The sequence below is a fragment of the Sphaerodactylus townsendi genome, linkage group LG14 (assembly GCF_021028975.2).
Source record: "Sphaerodactylus townsendi isolate TG3544 linkage group LG14, MPM_Stown_v2.3, whole genome shotgun sequence".
Lineage (NCBI taxonomy): Eukaryota > Metazoa > Chordata > Lepidosauria > Squamata > Sphaerodactylidae > Sphaerodactylus > Sphaerodactylus townsendi.
The window spans coordinates 25,844,850-25,865,327 of record NC_059438.1 but is presented as its reverse complement, the minus strand read 5'-3'; the positions used below and the strand labels follow the sequence as shown (position 1 = coordinate 25,865,327).

The 20,478-nt window shown below is 51.4% G+C and overlaps 1 protein-coding gene across 1 annotated transcript in view; it reads right to left on the bottom strand.

The window, feature by feature from the left end:
- The window catches only part of ZFHX3 (zinc finger homeobox 3), a 208,796-nt gene that overhangs the window by 45,625 nt on the left and 142,693 nt on the right, over positions 1–20,478 (bottom strand). Inside the window, 1 exon segment of the mRNA XM_048515775.1 lies at positions 16,433–16,929. Within this exon segment, the coding sequence (XP_048371732.1) occupies positions 16,433–16,929 (497 nt within the window).

The window sequence follows — 20,478 nt, the reverse complement described above, 5'->3', positions numbered from 1 at the left end:
GGGCTTTTCTAGTGCCCCCCCGTCCCAAGGGAGCCAGAAAAGCAGTGCGGAGACCTGCCCTTCACTCCCTGTCACTGAGTGGGAGCTGCATGGGGTCAGGAGAGCTGAACTTTTTGGGATCTGGACCCTTTACACGCACTGCAGCACAGCAGTTCCCAATGCCCAAGCTGCTAAGTCACCTTCCTGCCTTCCAAGATCCATTCTGCATCGGCTGGGGAGGTGGGTGGGGGGTGGGTGGGGGGGCACGAGGGCCTCCCAAGGCATGTGGACAGGGCATCAGCCGCGCACCGCAACAGCCAGGCAGCCCCGCTCTCTGGAGGGGATTTGGAGTTATCTGCTCAACAGAAGTTCAGGCTCCCCTCCAGCTACCCCACTGGGAGCACGAAGGAGATCCTCAGCCCCCCCCCCGCCCCGCCCCCGGGTGCAGCAGCACAAGAGGACCCATGACCGGATTTCTCCTGTGCCCCACCCGATGGAGCCAAGCCTCCCCCTCTCCTTCCCAGGGCTGGTGGGAGAGGAGCCAAGAGGCAGGAACAGCGGGGGGGGGGGGGGACTTCAGCTTCTTCAAAGGAGCAGCTGTATCATTCTGACCTTGGGTTACCCACACTGCTCCTTCCCACCTCTTGCAGATGGAACCAGGTGGCACCTCCGGGGGCACACGGACACCCTGCTGCATGCGGGCAAGAGGAGCCTCCAATTCCTGCTGCTGAACCGGAATCTCCTTGAGCCCCCCAATAACTGGAGCAAACACCTGGCCGGTGGGCTTGTGTCCCACCCCCAGAGCCTCATTATAAGCCAATCCTGCTCAGCCTGAAGACAGAGAGCCCAGCATAGATTTTACTGAACGTTAAATCAACCAGCAAGCACAGCCAGCAAACTCTGTGGCACTTTAACTTTAAATAATGCAATAATTATTGAATTTCCTTTTTATAACTGAAGTGCTGGAATGTAAACAATGGGGCTGTAATTGCAGGAAGGGGGGATCAATAGAGGCAATCGTTTTCAGCCATGTTAATTGTAAATACAATTGTTCCAAGATGTCAGCCTTGTTCCTCTCGCTCCCAGAATCACCCTAACGGATGACAGAGTCCAACTTTCCCATTACAGCTGTTCGTTCCTTTAAGAGGTTCTCAATCAGGTCTGATCAATCTGTCAAGATAATGCATGGAGTAAGTAAGACTCTTCCAAACACAAGCGCCCAATCAATAGCCCCAACCTGCTTAATGAGGAGGGGCCAAAGCCCAGGGGGAGGCCAAGGCCCAGCTTCGGCAGGCCAGCTAAACGGACCTGCTCTTAACGAGGCGGCTCGGCAGGCGGGTTTCCGAGAGCAGACCGGCCCCCTCCCTGGGGAAAGCTGGACATGTGGCGGAGAGGCCAGGGCCAAACCAGGTCCGCCCCCCTGCCCCCGTGAGGAGGGTGCAGCCGTTCCAAGCATGCTAATTAATCATTCATTATAGCCATTCCTCAAGGAAGACCATTCTAATGGGGCCCCCGCCAAGCCGCACCGCCTTCTGGAAAGGACCATGGTCCCCTCCACTCCCACGCTAAAAGAAGTGAATCTCTTCCCACCTGACTCTGCCCAGGTGACCACTCGCTTTAGATGTCAAAGCTACCAGGTCCCCAGAAGCAGCCCCGTTCCTGCTGGCCAAGCCCTCCTAATGCACATCGCCTAGGTTTGCTTCCTGTTTACAGGCCAGCCTTAGGCCAAGACACCCAGCACGGCTCACAGACGCCGACATGCAAACAGCAGCAGCAGAAAGGAGAAGGGCAACCTAAGACGATAAAACCTTCACCTCATCAAAGACCACAAACACAGCAGGAAAATCAAACAGATAAAAAGGAACAGTTCGACCATCACGAGCTTCCACTGAATTGCAGCCAGAAGGGGGGTGGGGGTGGGGGAAGCAACAACAGAGAACCAGAAGGCAGGTCCTGGATTCATCACCCCTTCCCCACCACTCAGCCCCATCTTCTAGAAGGCCAACAAAAAGGTACCAGGAACATCTGGAAGCAGAGAATTCAAATAAGCAGACAGATCTCTCACAAAGGAGGGAGGTGAGTATGGGGGTGGGAGGGGGGAGTCCCACAAGGATTGCTACAGGGACCAGTGCTGTTTAATTGAGCAGCACAGTGGCCAAGTTTGCAGATGATACCTAAGCATTCAGAATGGTAGAAACCAAGGTGGATTATGAAGAGCTCTAGGAGAACCTCTCTGTATTAGATGAGTGAACACAGACATGTTTAGGCAAGTAGAAGGTCATACTGGAGCTGCACGATATCCCCATTTTAAATGTATGCAAATAGGTGTGAACTGGCTGACAATGTGAGCGGAAGAGATCTCAGGGTTACAAGACATAATGGTGGAAGCTGCTGTCAAGGGTCAGCGGACTTAGGATGAGCTGGAAGGACTTTCAAGGCAAGAGACCAACGGGGTGCTCAGCTATTGCTTGCCTCTTGCTACAGCAGACAGCTCCTTGCAAACGTTCCCCTACGGTGCAGAGCTGAGCTGAAATAGGCCGACTCCACGCTGGGTTGAAATGAATTGAAACGAAAGTGGCTAATATTGTAACGCCCTTGTACAAAGCTGGAGTGACACCTGATTTGGAGAAATGTGTGCAATTTTGCTCACTAGATCTCAAAAATAATATTGCAGAGCTGGAAAAAATACAGAAGGCGGCAAACAAGACGTTCCAGGGGGGAGAGAATCCTTCCACCCAGTGAATAAAAACTGAAGACCCCGAAGACTTTTGTGCACTTCCTGCTTGCCTCGAGGCTGTTTACTTCATAAAGGGGCTTTCTCGCAGTCCTCTTTAAACACAAGAGCTATGACTTGCAGCACAAGTAGATGCCCTTTAGAACAAAGAGGAGCCTGGATAGCCCAGCAGAGGACTGCCCAGACTTATCCACAAGACAAATGAGGGCTCATGTCTGAATCCTCGTGTGCCACTTCAGCCGTCCTGAGCAATCCTCAGTCACGCTCGGGCTGCCCTCTGAGCCAGACTTCACCGGCACTTGGAACATGTTGGACCGTGGGGAAAGCCAGATTTTCCTTGGCGGAGCTAAGCTGGATCCGCCTTGAGAAGCCTTGTGCTGAATTATTTTCTTGACCAAAACTGGATCAGGTCTATAGTATCTTATTTGAACCTTTCTTAAATGGTTGCAACTTGCAGCCCTGGCAGCTCTCTGGAAAGAAGCTGTTTTGCAGACGTTGAGCATTCTTGCTTAGTAGGATCATTCCATGTAAGTAAGTAAAAAGCGATGCAGATTGGGACAAAAATAACCCAACCGTGAATACATGCGTGCCAACGGAGTCTGAATTGGCTGCTGCTGGGAACGAAAGATCTTGGGGTTGTAGTGGAGAGCATGATGAAAATGTTAATCCAGTGCTCGGCAGCAGTGAAAAAGGCAAACTCCATGCAAGGAATGGTGAGAAAAGGAACTGAAAATAAAATAGCCCACATTGTAATCCTCCGTCTAGTTCTATGACACGGTCCCTTTTGGAATTCTGTGTGTAGTCCTCATCACCGTTATCTCTTAAAAGACATGGCAAAACTGGAAAAAGTACAAAGGAGAGCAGCCACATTGATGAGAGGGCTTCCTACAAGGAAAGGCTGGAGAGTCCAGGACTTTTCAGTCTAGAAAAAGGATCGCTATGGGAGACGTAAGAGAGGTTAGTTAAATTTTGTGTAGGCTGGAGAAAGTGGAGAGAGGGAACTTTCTCATCCTCTCTCATACTACTAGAACTTGGGGGAGGGACCCCATGGAATTGTGGGGAAATCACTTCTGTCCTGGGTAGACAGCATCCTGCTTGCTTGGCTGCCTAATTTCTGGAACCCTCGTGGGGCTCTGGCAGAGCCATTGCCCGCCTGGTGCCGTCTGCTTGAATTGTTTTCTGCACCCCGACATCATGGTCCCCCGACCCTTCTCAGGGTCCTTCAGCACTTGAGCAGTCCCGTTGGATGCTGGCCGACTGCAGGGAAAGTAAGCAGGATCAGGGCACTGAGGGACGGGTCAAAAAAAGCAAGTGTTTGTTGACTCACCCAAAACAAACTGGAAATGAATCTAGTCAGGACAGAATCAATGCCAGTTGGGAAGGCAGAGATTCTTGTCAGAGGCTGCCAGCAGTAGATGGGATCAGATTACCTCTAACAGAGCCATTAAAGAGCTCAAGTATCTTCTCGGATTGCACCTGACTGACAGGAAAGTAAGTGGGCACAGATTCTAAGAACACCTTCTTTCAGGTGTAGCTCATGAGCAAGTTACCTAGAGCCAATTCGAGGCCCTGGCCCTTCCCTCCAGGGATGGTCTGAGAGGCTCATACCTCACGGGGCCACATTTTCCAGCGCCCTTCTGGGGGCTTGCTTGGAGTGCCACCTCTTCTTTCTCCAGCTGGGCAAGGGCACTTCTGGGGCAGGAGGAGGTTATGCCAGAAGCCGTGCCCAAGGGGACATGGAGGCTTCCCATAGGCCTTATTTCCTGCCAAGCATGCCAAGCTACCTGTTTTGGGAAGGTGAACAAAGAATCAGATTCTCTCGTGGAAAGCTATAAAGGGCAGCTGCATCTTTTCAGGCTGTCTGATAGAAATTGGACATATTGCTGGGATTATGTTGATTTCACTGTAAATGAGCCAGGAGTTAAACTTTGGATGCGGGGGGGGGGGGGGACAGTATACATCAGGGGTCCCCAAACTACGGCCCGGGGGCCAAATGTGGCCCCCTGAAGGTTTTTATCCGGCCCGCCAGGCATGGCAGCGATGGCTCCATTCATGTGCAGTGGGGGCTCGAGGGAAAGGAGGAACTGGCCCCAACGGCTGTTGACTGCAGTTACATGATGGCGCCCCCAAATCTCCATGAATTTTCTGACCCAGAGTTGGAAACCTTACATGTGGCAACGCCTGCTCCGCCCTTCCCTCTCAGCTACTCCATGTGTTGCTCGCAGGCTTTCTGTTCCGCCTCACTCCCATTGGCATCAGCCAGGCTGGCGAATCTCTCGCTGGATGCTAGGGAGGAATACCCCAGGAAGATACCTGATGCTGGGGTAAATGGAATGCTTCACTGGGAACGTTCTGCTTTATTTTCTTCCAGGGGAAGGTATTCCACAGCCTCCCCAGTAACAATATTTGGAGCCCACCCTGTAATTTGACATACTTTGGTCACTGTTCTAAAAATAGACCATGACAGAAAGGCTGAAAGGTGAAATCAAACATTTTACAATCATTTGTGCATAGGAATTTGTTCATAGTTTTTTTTAGTCCGGCCCTCCAACAGTCTGAGGGACAGTGAACTGGCCCCCTGTTTAAAAAGTTTGGGGACCCCTGGTATACATCCTTCAGTAAATTAACGTTGCCAAATATTAATCAGGCATTTGTGAAACATTAACTACATTAAAACAAAAACAGAGAGTTTGATAGAAAGATTTGAAGCTTAATGAAATCTACTTGGGAGGAGCTCTGCCCTCAGCGACGGGGCTGTGAGAGAGACATGGCAGAGACAATGACCGGACGGGCCTGCTTCAGAGGAGAGAAGCCAACCCTTCCTTTGTGCCGCCCGGCTGCCACGGACTGAGGGGAGCAGCTCTGTTTAAAACCTGCAAGGCTGATGGACTCAGCGTTTGGCCCAGGCAGCCGGCATCACCAGATCGCGGCCCGAGGTGGCACCTTGTTCTCCCCCACTCCCCTTCATTTATTTTTTTAATTTCTGCAACACTTGATGAAGAGTTCTGGTGAACCCAAAAGCTTGCACACTGTTTTTTGTCATCCTGGCTGGTGGGTTCTGGATTTGTCTCAATGCTGGGGGAAAGTTCTATCAACACAATTTATTTACTTCACAGCTACTCCATCTGTTTCTCCCTAATAAAGACCCAAATGGTCTGGCTGCCCCCCCACTTCTTCAATTTATGCCCACAAAAACCCAGTGAGGTAGGCTAGGCTGTGTGCGAGTGTCTGGCTGACTGTCTTGCAGCTTAGCCTCCGCGGAAGAGTGGCGATTTGAGCCTGGACCTGACGGTTCCCAGCCCAACACTCTCCAACTATGGCACCAGACTGGCTTCATGTGCTATGACCAGTTCTCTGCTTTCACCTCCATGCAGGCCGGTCTACCGCTTCCTTTTTTCACGGCTTTAGCCCAGACGTCTAACAAAGGTCGCAGCCAATTGACTAAAAGTGATTTTGGTGTCCAAGTTTTAAAAAATCAATTGCACCAAGTTCTTCCAGCTTGCAGGTGTTTGGGTAGCTGGTGTGGAGGAGGCAAGGGGCTGCCACGCCAGCAGGGGACTTGGGAGGGGGCCCACAGCCACCTCTCCGGCAGCACCTGAGCCCAAGGCATGCTGGGCTGCAAGGCCAGGAGAGCCAATACGCACTCGCTGCTCCGGCAGAAGGCAGGGCCCCCTGGCCCAAGAGGAAAGCTGCTCTCCCGCGGACAGAAAGAACCCAGCTGCCCCATTCCAGGAAGGAGCTTTTTTCAGAAAAAAAAGTACCAGAAAGTTGCCAGAAACTCACTGGATGCCCTAAACAGAGCAGGTCCTAATGTAGCACATTCATTTTGACTTGTGTTGAATAAACACATTCTTAAAGTCCCCCGCTTCTACCTTTGCGTCTCAATAGCAATGCATATTCAGACTGAAACATTTGATTAGGAAAAAAATGACGCAAGCGTGGCTCAAATGTTCAACAAAGTCAAAGTTTTATGCAGAAACTGTCTTCAATGGAATAATTAAAAATCCCTGAGAATCAAGCATATAGTTTCCTTTCGGTGTTTAAGAATAAGCCCAAGGCATGGACAGCTCCTGCCAAGACTTTCTGAAACCCCCAAGCAACCGGGCCTTCTGTCCACTGGCGGTGGTGGTCCGTTCAGGTCCTCCAACAGAACGGAGGCCACCGGGCCCCCTCGGCACGCGTGCGACTAATTAGTGCCACAGCTGACAGGCAATTAAGAGCACCCACCCATTGGGGCAGGGTGGGGGTGGGGAGACATATAGGTAAGAATATTTCAGATTCGATTTGGATAGGACCTTCAAAGCTAATACAGTGAATGTGTAACTTGATTATCTAAATTGATACGTGTGAGATTTTATGCTCCCTACATCTACAAATCTAAAAAAACACAGTGTACTCTCCCACACAACTCCTACGAGCCATCACCCAAAAAACCACCATCAGTCTACTACTACGCTGGCCATGGTCCCCATTCATTAATTGTTCTCCCTTTCTCCTCAATGGGAGCCCAAAGCTGCCAACAGCCCCCCTCCCTTCTGTGGTGACGTCCAGCAGGTCCAGTTGAGAAACCCTAACTGCCCCCAGTCCCAGTCTGGGTCTTCTCTGCCTCTTGCTGCTATTTTTAAGGTACAATTCATCTTCAGAAACACAGACGGGTCTTGGATTATCCCCCTCGGACCAGCCACTCCTCCCACGCAGCCAAGCCACGTGCCAAAGCTGCTCTAGTCAGCCTGGGAACAAGCAGCCATCTCTTCCAGGAAGTCTGGGAGCCTCAGACGCTGGTTCTGGGCTGACCCTGGCACTTGTCTAAGGGCACTTGAAGAACTAGGCAGGGTTCCAGAACTCCAGGGGAGCCCACCCTGCTGGGTCAGGCCAGGGTGGTCCCTCGCGTACAGCATCCTGCCCCATGCCTGGTGGGAGAGGGCGCAACAAGCAGGGCCCCCAGACCAAGGCCCTCCCCTACTGCTGCTGCAGATGCCCTCAGTCACCAGGGCTAGCATCTGCTGAGGGACCGCTCCTTCAGGAATCTGCCTGGAGCCATCGGTGCCTCTGGACTCTTCTGGGATGAGGAGGTACAGGCAGGGCTGGCCGAGGCCAAGGAGGAATCTCGCAGTTGAAGAAAGGAGAATGAAAACAGCCTGAGAAGGAGGGACGGTCCCTTTCTTTGCCCAGCTGCACCAGAAAGCTGCTCGGGCTTCTGCTAGACGCAAGACGGGCTCCGCCTGAGAATATTCTGATGAGCCAAACACAGGCTTGTCCCAGCGAAGGACCGAGTGCAGGGAAAGGGGGCTGTGTTTCTTTGGCAAGTGGCTAGCAGCCGTGACGGTTGCACAGTTTTCGTTTTGTTTTTGTAACTGTGGATGCCGAAGGAAAGGGACAGTGTCACCAGGCAGAGATTTGGGGTTTTCCAGCCTCCCAGAGGCCCAAGCGAAGAGGGAGGGCTTGCGAGTCTACTCCTTCATGGCGGTGACTGACTGGCATTGAACGCTAGACATTTTCAAGAACTCCTCCACCTTTCTGAGGATTCCAAAATGAAGGTGTCACAACCTGTTCTCTCCTTTCTTGCCACGAAGACGCTTGCACCGGCTACCAGGAGGAGGGAACATTTTTATTCAACCTACACAGGTGTAAGGGGACAATGTAATCCAAATAGCATTTCTTGAATTGTATCTAATAGCCATGTGGATGGCTTGCAGCCTGGAACTCAGGGGGCAGCTAAAACCATGGGACAGGAAGGAAGCGGGTGACATTCTGGCATGGGGAAATTCCTTTATCCGTCCTCTCCACACCTCCCTGATCCCCCGCCCTCATGGGGCGTCGGTGTTCTCCGGTTGCTTCTGACCCACACATACATATCTGTGCAGCTCTCAGAGCAGGAAATACACGTGACTGCCTCACAACCAACAGCCCCGTCTTTGGGCTCCTGGTTTCCAAGGGACACTCCTCTGCAGCATCAGGGGCCTGAGCTGCAACTGACCAAAGTGCAGGCAAGCCTGAGCGACCTTCCTTCAGCCAAGTGAGCGATGGCCTCCCACCCACAACGCCAAGGGGTCAGCCTGGAGCTCTAGGTCTGAGGCAGGGGGGTTTCCCCCAGAGCCCCAGCTGCCCTGCTCAGCCCCCCGGGCGGCTCCTGTGCACCACAGACTCTGCCAAAGTGTCAACCAGCTGCCCTCCCAGGAGGGGCAGAGCTGCAGGCGTCTGGACACTTCTATACGAGTCAGCCTTTCCATTAAACCTGATCAGCCCATGGAACCTGACAAGCCCTTTCCCTCTCTCTGAGACAGCCCTTGTGGGTCAGCCCAGGGTCTTCTCTGACCACCTACAGACCTTGCAGTCCTAACGCTGTCCACAGCTGCAGAGACCAATCCATGTCTTAAGGGTTCAACTTGGCCTCAATACGCAATACCCAAAGGGAGCAGCAGTAGCGAAGTGGTGAAGAGCAGGTGTACTCTAACCTGGAGGAACTGGGTTTCAATCCCTGCTCTGCCGCTTGTGCTGGGGAGGTTTATCTGGGGAATTCAGATGAACCTGTGCACTCCCACCCACGCCAGCTGGGCTAGTCACAATTCTTCCGAGCTCTCTCAGCCCCACCTACTTCACAGGGGGTTTATTGTGGGGGTGGGGGAAGGGAAAGGAGTTTGTAAGCCCCCTTGAGTCTCCTTACAGGAGAGAAAGGGGGGATATAAATCCAACTTTTCTTCTTTTTCTTCTTCAAATCCAGGCCTTTGAATGCTTGGAGCAGAAACTGCAGGTGAGGCAGGGAGGCCCTTGGAAGGATTCCTGCATACGAACCAGGCCACTGCAATGACTCAGCAGACTCTGGTCCATCCAGCTGGGGGGCAGGTTGTCTGGGGCCAGGACTGGTGGTTCCCCTTGCCACTGCCCCCTTCCCCTTCTCTCCCCTTCCCCACAGGCCTCAAGCCAACTCAGCCCCAGATCTGGGCTGTTGCCATGAGAAGCAAAAGGACACTGCAGAAGGGGGGGGGAAGACATGTCAGAAGAGCCCAGCTGGCTGTCCAAAGGCCTCGGCCTGTCTGGCATCACTCTGCACCCAAGAGGCTCGGCGCTTCTTCTCCAAGCCCCAGTCAGAGGGCAAGTTTCTTCCCACAGACCCTGGAGACCTGCACAGAAGAAAGGGCTCGGGGCTGCCTCCCTGGCCACGGCCATCCTTCAGTGGCAGCCACCTAAACGGGCTGTCCAGAGACCAGGCTGCTGTCTGGCGGTCTTCCATCAGACGGACGAGGGCGCTCTGCTGCTCAGGCTCAAAGAGGACCCACAACATGCCTTCTGCAGGCGGGACTCCGGGAGGGGACAACACCTGGAGGGCACAGGCAGGCAACGTGGAGAGCTGGGCAAAGCACCACAGGCATGCCACCCCAAGGTCAGGGGCCCCTGCAGTGGTGATGGGGGGCACAGGAAGGACCATCCATGCTACCGTCCCTGGCATCTTGGTCCTCCGGGGGTGCGAGACCAGGCATCCCGCCCACCTGTCAAAAAGCAGATGAACGGAGGGAGCTGCCATGAGAGCAAGGACATTTCGGCCGGGGCCTTTTCTGTGGGGAACAGAAGACCCTGAAGGCAGAGCAAAGCATTTTTGGAACAGGAAGAGAGCCAACCAATCAACTCCTTTCCTCCCTCCTCAGACAGAACACCACTGGACACACCCCCCCCCCCGCAGCAGAGAAAAGCAAACCCACCAGCAGAAAGAGCTCCCCTTTCAAGCTAGCCACCTCTCCCCTGTTTGAGAGCTGTCCGCACCACCCATGCAGGGAGTGAGCTGGCCAGCCTCTTACTTCTGGCTTCATGCCTCAACTCTGGTTCCTGATTCGACAACCTGAGTTGGTGCTCGCAAAGCTCCTGGATCCTCTGAAGTTGCATTGCAGACCAGCCACACCCCAGAGGCTGGGTGCCGGAGCTGCGGCCCAGCGTCGCCTGCACCACTCGAGCAGCCAGTGGAAAGCCAAGCGGCCAAAAGGCAGAGGCAGGGGGATTTCAGGCCTGATAAGCCCTGAGCGTCTCCCTCTCTCACCCAGGCGGCATCTGGAGAGGATTTTCTCCAGCAGCGAGGCAAGAACTCGATTACATCCAGTTAACTGCACTCTAAACTGATTATGCATGTGCCAGGCTAATGGATTACATTAGCAAGAGGAAAAATAACATCCCACCGGTCTCCGTGTGCAACACACCATGCCGGGGATGCCAGGCCTCGGACTCCGCCCCACGTTCACGCGTCCTGAGTCAAGGCAGGAGCCGGAGCCAGGCCTTGGGACAAGTGGCAAAGGTGGTGGCTCTGGGCCCCACAGCGACAAGCAGCCAGGCCCTGCGAGGGGCCGCTCATTCGTTCCAGGGCTCCAGCAGAAGCCGGCTGGCCTACTCCTGGCCAGAGTCCGACCGAGCCGGCCCTCCGGCCCTCCGCCTCGCTCGCAGTGTCTTCTGGAGCTTTTGAAAGTCTGGCATCTACTTTGTTTTTAGACGTTTCAGCTGTCACTCTGTTTCCTAAAAACAACCTGGCTGACTCAGAAACCAGAACTCCAACCGAACACGCCACTCTCTTGAAGCTGTCCTCCTTGGGATCATCCACTTTTGTTTTCGGCTCCATTTTCAAAACTATGTCACTCCAGTTTTGTCTGCAACACTCCTGGCTTCTAATCGGTTTCTGTACACTCTTCCTTTCCTCCCATCTCCATTTTACTATTTGGTTCTCGCCAGCATAACTCATTATTAGGGCCTGTTGATCCTCCATTATGGTGATACTGTATAATATCAATTTCTAATCCATATTCAGGGAGGGGCGCAGGATGCCACCTGCTTTAGTCCTTTCATTTGTTTTAGAATCTCGATGACAAATAGAAATGTAGATTTTATGGTTTTGCAAAGTTATCCAGTGTCTGATTTTATGTCCTTGTCTTGAAACACTGTAAAAGCTGCCCTGAGCCTGGCTCTGGCTGGGAAAGGGATGGTATAGATCCAATTTTTAAAAAAATTCAAGGCACAGGTACCGATGGACCAGCTTCCCTTCTGGATGATCCGTTTTACTACAAATCTACACAACCGGTCACCTGTGGAAAGACAAGCAGCAACCCCAGAAAGTGCCTTCTCAGACCTGGCCCCAAAAGTTTGGAACTCCCATCCCAGGGAACTCCCGTCTGGTCATCTTCCCACTTTCCTGGAACGTCTGCACGAGCTCCCTCCAGCTGGGTTTCACCATCAAGCAGAAGGGCCCGGAACCTGCCCCAAGAGAGCAATTTCCAGCAGGAATCGAAGGACGAGGAAAGCGGGAAATGGAGGCAAAACCAGCAGAATTGAAAATGGAAGAAAATTGGGGGAGGGGGGGCAGTTAAGGAAAAGAGTCTGGTAAGTGAATGGAAGCTGCTTAGATTTATGGCAATTTGTACCTGATTGTTCATACCAAAGCCATTACAGGATGATTAGAGAAAAAGGTGAAGCTTTAAGTCCAGTGAAAAAATCAATAGAAACGTCTGGAGCAATTCTGCTGCACAAGGAAAAGGACTATTTACTGTACGCTGGGCTTCCCGAGTGCCAGCCGACATGTCTGGGGGGCGGGGGAGCTCAGGTGGGTGGGGGTGGTCTGCTTTGGCAGCAGAGTCAAACAGAAGGCCGAGGTCTTCCAAGAATGATGGGTCACCATGGCCGAGGATGGGAAGAGTCAAACTCTGATCTGCCCACTGGCAGCAGGTCTTTTAGCCTCAGGTAACTCGCATGATCTTTGAGAGGATTGGGGTGTGAGAGAAGATATCATGACACACACACACACCCCCCCGGAAGGTCTAATAACCAGAGCCTCTGCCTGTTCCTCAAAAGCAGGCCGCTTGAAACTACAGCTGGGAGAGGTTCCCCAGGACCCCACAGGGGGACCCCCTGTGGCACAGTGCCTGCCCCGTGCCCCTCAACATTATTATTATTATTATTATTATTATTATTATTATTATTATTATTAGTAGTAGTAGTAGTAGTAGTAGTAGTAGTAGTAGTAGTAGTAGTAGTAGTAGTAGTAGTAGTAGTAGTAGTAGTAGTAGTAGTATAGATACAAACAGAACAGAATAGAAAGGAGTGAAGGAAATTAACAACCATTTCCATCCAACTGCAAATGCATTGTGAGACACACACACAATATATTAAAGAGAGATATAATAATATTCAAGTTTTCTGACTGAATTCCTGCTTTGCTGCAAAACATGATTTGCTGTTACCTCCAAACATGCAAAACCTCCCCCTGTTGTTTCTTGACTGGTCATCTGTGCATTCCCACAGATGGACTTTGAGCCTACACAGAGCAGTGAATCTGGAAACACAGAACTACAATTTAGGCGTGAAAATCCGCTCCCTCCAGCAATGCTGGTTGCAATGAGCATGCTCAAGGTGAAGAGCCCCGCCTTTACCCCCCCCCCCGGTTCCTTTCCCTCTGCTGCACCAGTGATGTGAGGAAACCTCTTTGAGGCTTTTAACTACATTATTTTCCTCATATTTTCATCTTCTTCTGCACAGAACAGCATTTTAAAAACAAATCCTTCCATGCATTCTGTCCACTAGCCACCGAGGGAGCCGCCTTTGAGGGCCCCAGGTCTCTTTCAGATGCTCTGCACCAAATGTCTATAACAAAGACCACCTCCTTTTCAAACTGCCACAAGGCAGAAACCTGCCATTAACTGATAGCCCCGAGAGCTGTGCTGTGTGCTTGAAGGTGGCGCAGAACATGGACACCTGCAAACACTGTTTAAAATTCGCTCAAGGTGAGTCAAGCTGCATTGGCAGCACCTCTGCTGTCCAGGTTGGGAAACCCAGTTCAGATGCAACAGAGAACACCATGTTTTGCCACAAACCAAGAAAGGAACACCCAGGGCAGAGGCGCAACCACAACCACCAACCAACCACCATTTGGCCACTACATGGGAATAGGCATATAAATTAAGGGCATGGAGTTGTCACTCATGAACTCCCACGGAAGCACAGGAGACCTGCTCTGAGGAAGGATGTTTAGGGACCCACTTTGGACAGTCATAGCACATACCGATGTTCCTGCAGTAAATGCAACTGCTAAAGTTGAGTGAATTTTAAACAGTGTTTGCAGGTGTCCATGTTCTGCGCCACCTTCAAGCACCCAGATGACCAGTCACTGGGCATCACCATACCTTCAACAATGCCCCTATGCTCAGCGTCTCCACCTTAGCACCAACTGCACCAAGTATATTAGCTACCCTCTCACAGCAAAAGACACCACTTTCTTGCTTAATTTTATAAACTTCTGAATTTTAGATGTCTTTTCTTTCCCAACGGAAAAGGCCTCGCCTTGAAGAACGGTTCTCCCACTGTGCCACCATCTTATTTGCCTTCCTCTGCAGTATCTCCTATCTATGCAGCATTTTCCCCCCACATATGGCAATCTGAACTGTATATGGCCATGGTGGCAAACCTTTGGCACTCCAGATGTTATGGACTACAATTCCCATCAGTCCCATCAATTTGGCCATGCTGGCAGGGGCTGATGGGAATTGTAGCCCGTAACATCTGGAGTGTCAAAGGTTCGCCACCACTGGTATATGGTAATCCATATGAGGATACACCATACAGCAATAGTCATTATTGGCCACTTTCCTAAAAATCCCCAGCATGGAGTTTCGCCTTTATCAACACTGCATAAACCAAGTTCACATTTTTATTGAACTATACACAACAACCCCAAGATCTTTCCCTCCCACGCTCAGCCAATTCATTCATTATCAGCATTTATTTAAATTTATTATTTTGGTTCCAGGGTGTATCACCTCACCTGGGAATATTCTGCATTGATCAGCCATCACCTGGAATGCTGTGCCCAGTTCTGGGCACCACAATTCAAGGAGGATATTGACAAGTTGGAACGGGTCCAGAGAAGGGCGACCAAAATGGTGAAAGGTCTGGATTTTATGCCCTACGAAGAGCGGCTTAGGGAGCTGGGGATGTTAAGTCTGGAGAAGAGAAGGTTAGGAACTGACATGATGGCCATCATTAGATATTTGAAGGGATGTCTTGCTGAAGGCAAAGCAAGCTCCAGAGACTCAGACAAGGAGTAATGGATTCAAGGTGCAGGAAAAGAGATTCCATCTAAACATTAGGAAGAACTTCCTGACAGCAAGGGCTGTTTCGACAGTGAAATACACTGCTTGGGAGGGTTGTGGAATCTACCTCTTTGGAGATTTTTAAACAGAGGCTGGATGGCCTTCTGTCAAGAGTGCTTTGACTGTGTCTTCCTGCATGGCAGGGGACTAGACTTGATGGCCCTCGTGGTCTCTTTCAACTCTGTGATTCTACTTACCTGCATTGAATTTCATTTGTCATGTGACTGTACTTTAAAAATTGCTTTGCTCTTCACCATCCTTAATAATGTTATCATGCTCAAAGACACCTTGTCAAACTAGCTCTATTATTATATTTATATTTATTATTCACTGAGACTCAAAATAGATGACAATGTTAGTAATTTCCATATCAAGCAACATCCAATACACATGGTGTTGGTCAAGACAATCAGTACCCGAATGGGGTGAGGGCCAGGATTATAATGTCTACCAGACGATCCTCACCCACAAACTTGTTAACCCTCCCAAAGAACTCCAAAAGCTTGGTGAAGTACGACTTACTTTTGAAGAAGCCAGACTGATTTCCCCTCAACAGGCCGTGTTTCTCTATGTGATTAATAATTCTGTAACTAACAATTAGTTTCTACTAATTTACCAGGAACAGGCCTCATCTTCTCTGGCCTGGATCTTCACTGCACAGTTTTTAGAAAATGGTAATACATTTGGAGTCACCTCAGTTTGACTCAGCTCTTCAACGCCTTCCTGAAAACAGAGGTTCCCTGCACGGATACCTGTCCCACATTTTCCATAGTGAAAACCAACACAAAGAATCAATTCTATTTCTCCGCTGCCTCCCCGTCTTCTTGGAACGATCCTCTCATCCCTTGGTCACCCAATGGCCTGACGGCCTCGCTGCTTGCCCATTTTCTGCTTCTGACGTACACGAGGAAACGCTCTTAGCAACCTGCTCCTCAGACCCCCTTTTGATTTGCTTGAGGGTCAACACAGCCCCTTCTCCTTCTGGTTACCTTTGCTCAAGCAAGGCTCCCCACAGTGCCCGGGCTCACTGACCACACCGGCACCCTGCAGGCCAGGTGGTTCCATTCCTGATCCGAGGTATGACGTCCACGGGGGATTCACTCAATGGAGTTTTACATAACTTTTAAGCATTCTGGGGGGATTTGACTACTTTGATGTTTTTTATTTCAGCTTCTTTCTGACTAGTTCTCTCTTCTGAAATCAAGTATGATTGCTCTGGACTGTGGAGGAAACTTTCCATTCCCTCGAGTGCTGGGCTCCCGTGTTAACACTGACTTCCTGCTCCAGCTTTCCTCATGGTCTTGGTTTGGCAGGTGCCTGATAGTATGCCCCCAACAGAAAATCAGCCCCCGTCCTCCCCCTGCAGTGAACACCCACTCCTCTGCCTGGGGAAAGGCGGGAGCAGGGAGCAGCCAGCGACCTCAGCGGCTTTTGCTACTGGAACCCTCCAATGGAAACCTGAGCCAAGACACTGAGCAGCCTTCTACAACAGCGATTCCTGGTAAAACTGAGAGTGAAACGAAGCTCAGTCAGTGTCCAGGTCAGCTGTCCCCCCCCCCCCCCAGCCACCCTTAGTCCAGCTTCCTGAGAAACAGGGACTTACCTTGTAGAGTTTCAGACTGGCCTCATGCCGGGAGTTGACTGTGTGAAGCCGCAGCTTTTCCAGGCTGTTGGTGTAATAATCGCAAGCGTTGCACTTCAGATGCACGGGGTTCCCGATGGCGACACACTTGAGCCTCCACTCGTTGGCCTTGCCCCCCTCCTTGATGTGGGCCACCAGCTGGTACTTCTGCACGTGCTTGTCCGTCTTGCAGTGGAGCTGGAAGTTGGCCTTCAGCTGCGTGTTGTAGCGGCAGAGCTGGCACTGGTACGAGTCGCCCATCACGGCCTTCCACTCCTCCTCCGGCAGGCTGCGCTCAACGTTCATGTGGAGCCCCAGCAGGTCCAAGTTGTCAGTACTGAACTTGTTGCACACGGCACACTGGAAGAGCTTCAGAGACGGGTCGTTGGTCTGCGTGAAGGTCTCCCCCAGGTTCATGAGCTCCTCGGACACCAGAGGCCCGCCCCCAAGCCGCATGTCCAGGGGGATCTCTCCACCCACTGCACAGAGAGAGGAGAAAGGCCGTCAGAAAACAAGGAAGGCCCCACGAGGCCTCTCTCCTTCCACCCACTCCACCACCGGCAGGGGCCAGGAAACAAATGGCACCGTTTTGGAAACAGGACCCTTCTCTGCACTGCACCCCATTTTTGCCTGGAGGCCTGGAGGGGGCATTTTGGGAAAAGCCTCTAGAGAAACATTCTCCCTTCTGGAAGGACAGCCGCGCTCTTACAAAGCGTGCTGAATAAGGCAGCTCATTCGTGCCGCTGCAAGTCGAAGGTCGCAATAGTGATTCACCCACACAAACTTGGACAAGCTCCTCAACAAGCAATAGCGGACACCTTGGAAATTATCTCCAAATGCTGGCAGACCCCAGATAGCCCCCCTGGCCTTGGTCCCCACAGGCAGCTGCCACTTGGGACCTCCGGCTTCTTTTGCCACCAAGAGAAGCGAAGGAAGGAATGCTAGAAAGAACCCCAGAGTGGAAAAGCTGCAACCCCCTCACCTCTTCTGCAACCCCTGCAGCTCAAACGTCAGGATCAGGAGCTACAGAGTTCTCAGACAGTGACTCTGAGCCACGCCAGCATCCACCAAAACATAGCTGTGCTGTTATACAGATTAGCTGACTATCCAAATATATTGCTACTCCTCAGTTACAGGAATGCTTATGTCCAGAGTTCTCTAAAATACCACACCGGGAGGGGGGGACGGGCGCTTTTACACTGATTTTGAGTCTAGATAACAAAAGCTTCCTTTCGTTCACCATAATGTTGCCAGTTTCTATTTTCAACTTTTATTTTCCATCGTAGCAAAAAAATATGATAGATTTAGAAAACTGATTTATATGAAATGAAATGATACATAAGGCTATATATTATCCACAAACTTCACATTGCAATATGGGATGAATGGTAAAAGAACTGGATCCTGATCCCTTCTTTGGAGGGTTGTCCCCTCTTAGAAGGTTGGCTTTGTTAACCACACGAGATTCCCAGCTCTTCTTCTGCATTCCGTCACTGGCAGCCAGGTTCAGATTTCCATTTTGTAGTGATACACATCCTCACAGCTACTAGGAGAACAGCAATTAGTTCTATCCACACAACTGTCAAGGCAGTCTGACAATCCTACTTGGGGGTCTCTTAGTAGTCTACAGCCTCTTAATAGTCTACAGCCAGTTATTTCTGTAATCACAGCTGTGGCCTGTTCCCAAAAGGGAGTTACTAGGCAGTCCTTAAAGACATGCATTATATCAGCACGTAAAAACATTTAAGGATTAACCACAGAAAAATGTTGGCAACATCAAGCTAAAAGGACATATAATGGATTTTGAATATAAATAAGGTATTTATACTTTTACATATCAAACATTCATGATTCGTAATAACAAACTTATGATATGTAATAACAAATTAATAACAAACACAAGTAATAAAGAAGAGTTTGGATTTATATTCCCCTTTCTCTCCTGTAAGGAGACTCAAAGGGCTAACAAACTCCTTTCCCCTTCCCCCCTCACAACAAACACCCTGTGAGGTAGGTGGGGCTGAGAGAGCTCCAAAGCACTGTGACTAGCCCGAGGTCACCCAGCTGGCGTGTGTGGGAGTGCACAAGCTAATCTAGTTCACCAGATAAGACTCCACAGGTCAAGTGGCAGAGCGGGGAATCAAACCTGGTTACCCAGATTAGAATGCACCTGCTCTTGACCACTACACCACACTGGCTCAGTTTGATAAGAAAATTAGCACAAACACTGCAATGCCCCCCCCCCCAAAAGTTCCATGACTTCCACAAACAACTTAGAAAACCCAGCTTTCTTCTGTAGCTACCACATCTCCAGCCACGTGTCCCAGTTCCACGCAAACTCCCCTTTCCACCTTCCCCATCATCTCGTCCTTTTTGTTCTCCTTCTACGCTGGGTGGAAAAGCCTGGGAGGGCGAGGTGGCAGGAGGGTCAGGCTCAACTTCAGCCTGGCATCACCTCATAAGTCAGGACCTGTGGGCAGCTGGGGGCTGACCTGAGAGCCACGGGCTTGCCAAGGACCAGCAAATCGGAGGCCATGTTGTGAAGCGGCGTGTGGGGTCAGCCACAGTTTGACCCAATGGGCCAGTTCCGGCTCCTCCTCAGCCTCCACGGCTGCAATGCCACAGAGTGCCCACACGGCATGGAGACCTGGCCAAGCATGGAGATCAGACCAGCCTGCCTTTCCAGGTAGATTGCAGGGGCGGGGGGCAGGGGGGGGGAGGCGGCAGTGGCATCCAGTTCTTCGCTTAGGCTGCAGAAACAGAGCCATCCTGTGCTAAGCAGCGGAGAGTAGAAAGACCAACCTCACCTCGCTTCAGCCACCCCCGCAGAGGAAAGACATCCATGGAGGACAGCAGAATACAGGAGAGCAAGAATAAAAAGGGAAATGTGTGGAAGAGAGGGGTCGCCCAGGAGCTGACACCGAAAGTTCTCTCTTCCAAGTGTCCTCCTCCTCCTCCTCCCCCCATACACATCGTCACACTTAATAGAGTTCTACAAAATAATCACGTCATTAGAGTCACGTTCGTTTACACACAAACCCCTCCTCCAGTCGATCCTGTGCAAGGAAGGCAGCTTTTCCACCTGACCGCAGGAGCCGCACAGGGAACCACGTTCTGCTCCTGGTTCTGCCACCCCCACTTGTGGACCATGAGGGGCCCCCGAGGCCCACCTTCCCCACACTGGCTGCCACTCTTACTGCAGATCCAGGAACAACAACTGGGCCCTGCTGTGGCCACCTGGCCAACAAGCCACGAGGGACCTTGGCAAGGCTTCTAGTGGGTTGCAAGACGTCCAACAAGAAGGGCGGTTTTTTAGAGACTGTATTGGATCAAGGCCTGCAAATGAGGTGGCAACATGAACCGTAAACAAAGGCAACATCCTCCTCTGCAGTGAAAATTCCCAGAGCATTTTTGTTTGGTTATAACAAGACGCTAGCTGCTGAAATAAAAACAATCACCACCAACAGGTAGAGTGTGTGTGTGTGTGTGGCCAAGTAGAGTCCTACAAAGTTTGCCCTTCCCAAGATGCACCCCATAGTTTTTCCACTGAATTTCAAATAGCGGCCCAGCTGCCAAGAAGATTTTAAAAAGTCCCTCCCACACAGAAGTTTTACAGTCAGCCCCCAGGAAGGCACTTTTTGAAGCCCAGCGGAACATCAACGGCCCCTCCGCCGGCCTTGATTCTGGAACGGAGGGAAAGCACTTGGAGCCGTCCACGTGGTCCAGCAGCCAGCCGGGTTGGCTTCAAGGCAGGACTGAGCCAGAAAGTGCGCTGCCCCCCCCCCTTTCCTTTGGGCGGCAAAATAGCTGCAGATCCTCCAAAAGATGAGGCAGCAGAGACCCACCCCCGGCCCACCCCGTCTCCCAAGCCCAACCCGGCCTCCACTCTCCAGTTGAAGGCCAAGGAACAGACTTTGCACAAAGTCAGCAGAGCCGGAAAGAAGCACGGCTCAGTCGCTAACCTGTCAGCCGACCACGTGACCCTACCACATCACTGCAGTTCCAGTTTTTCCCCACCTGCCACGCAA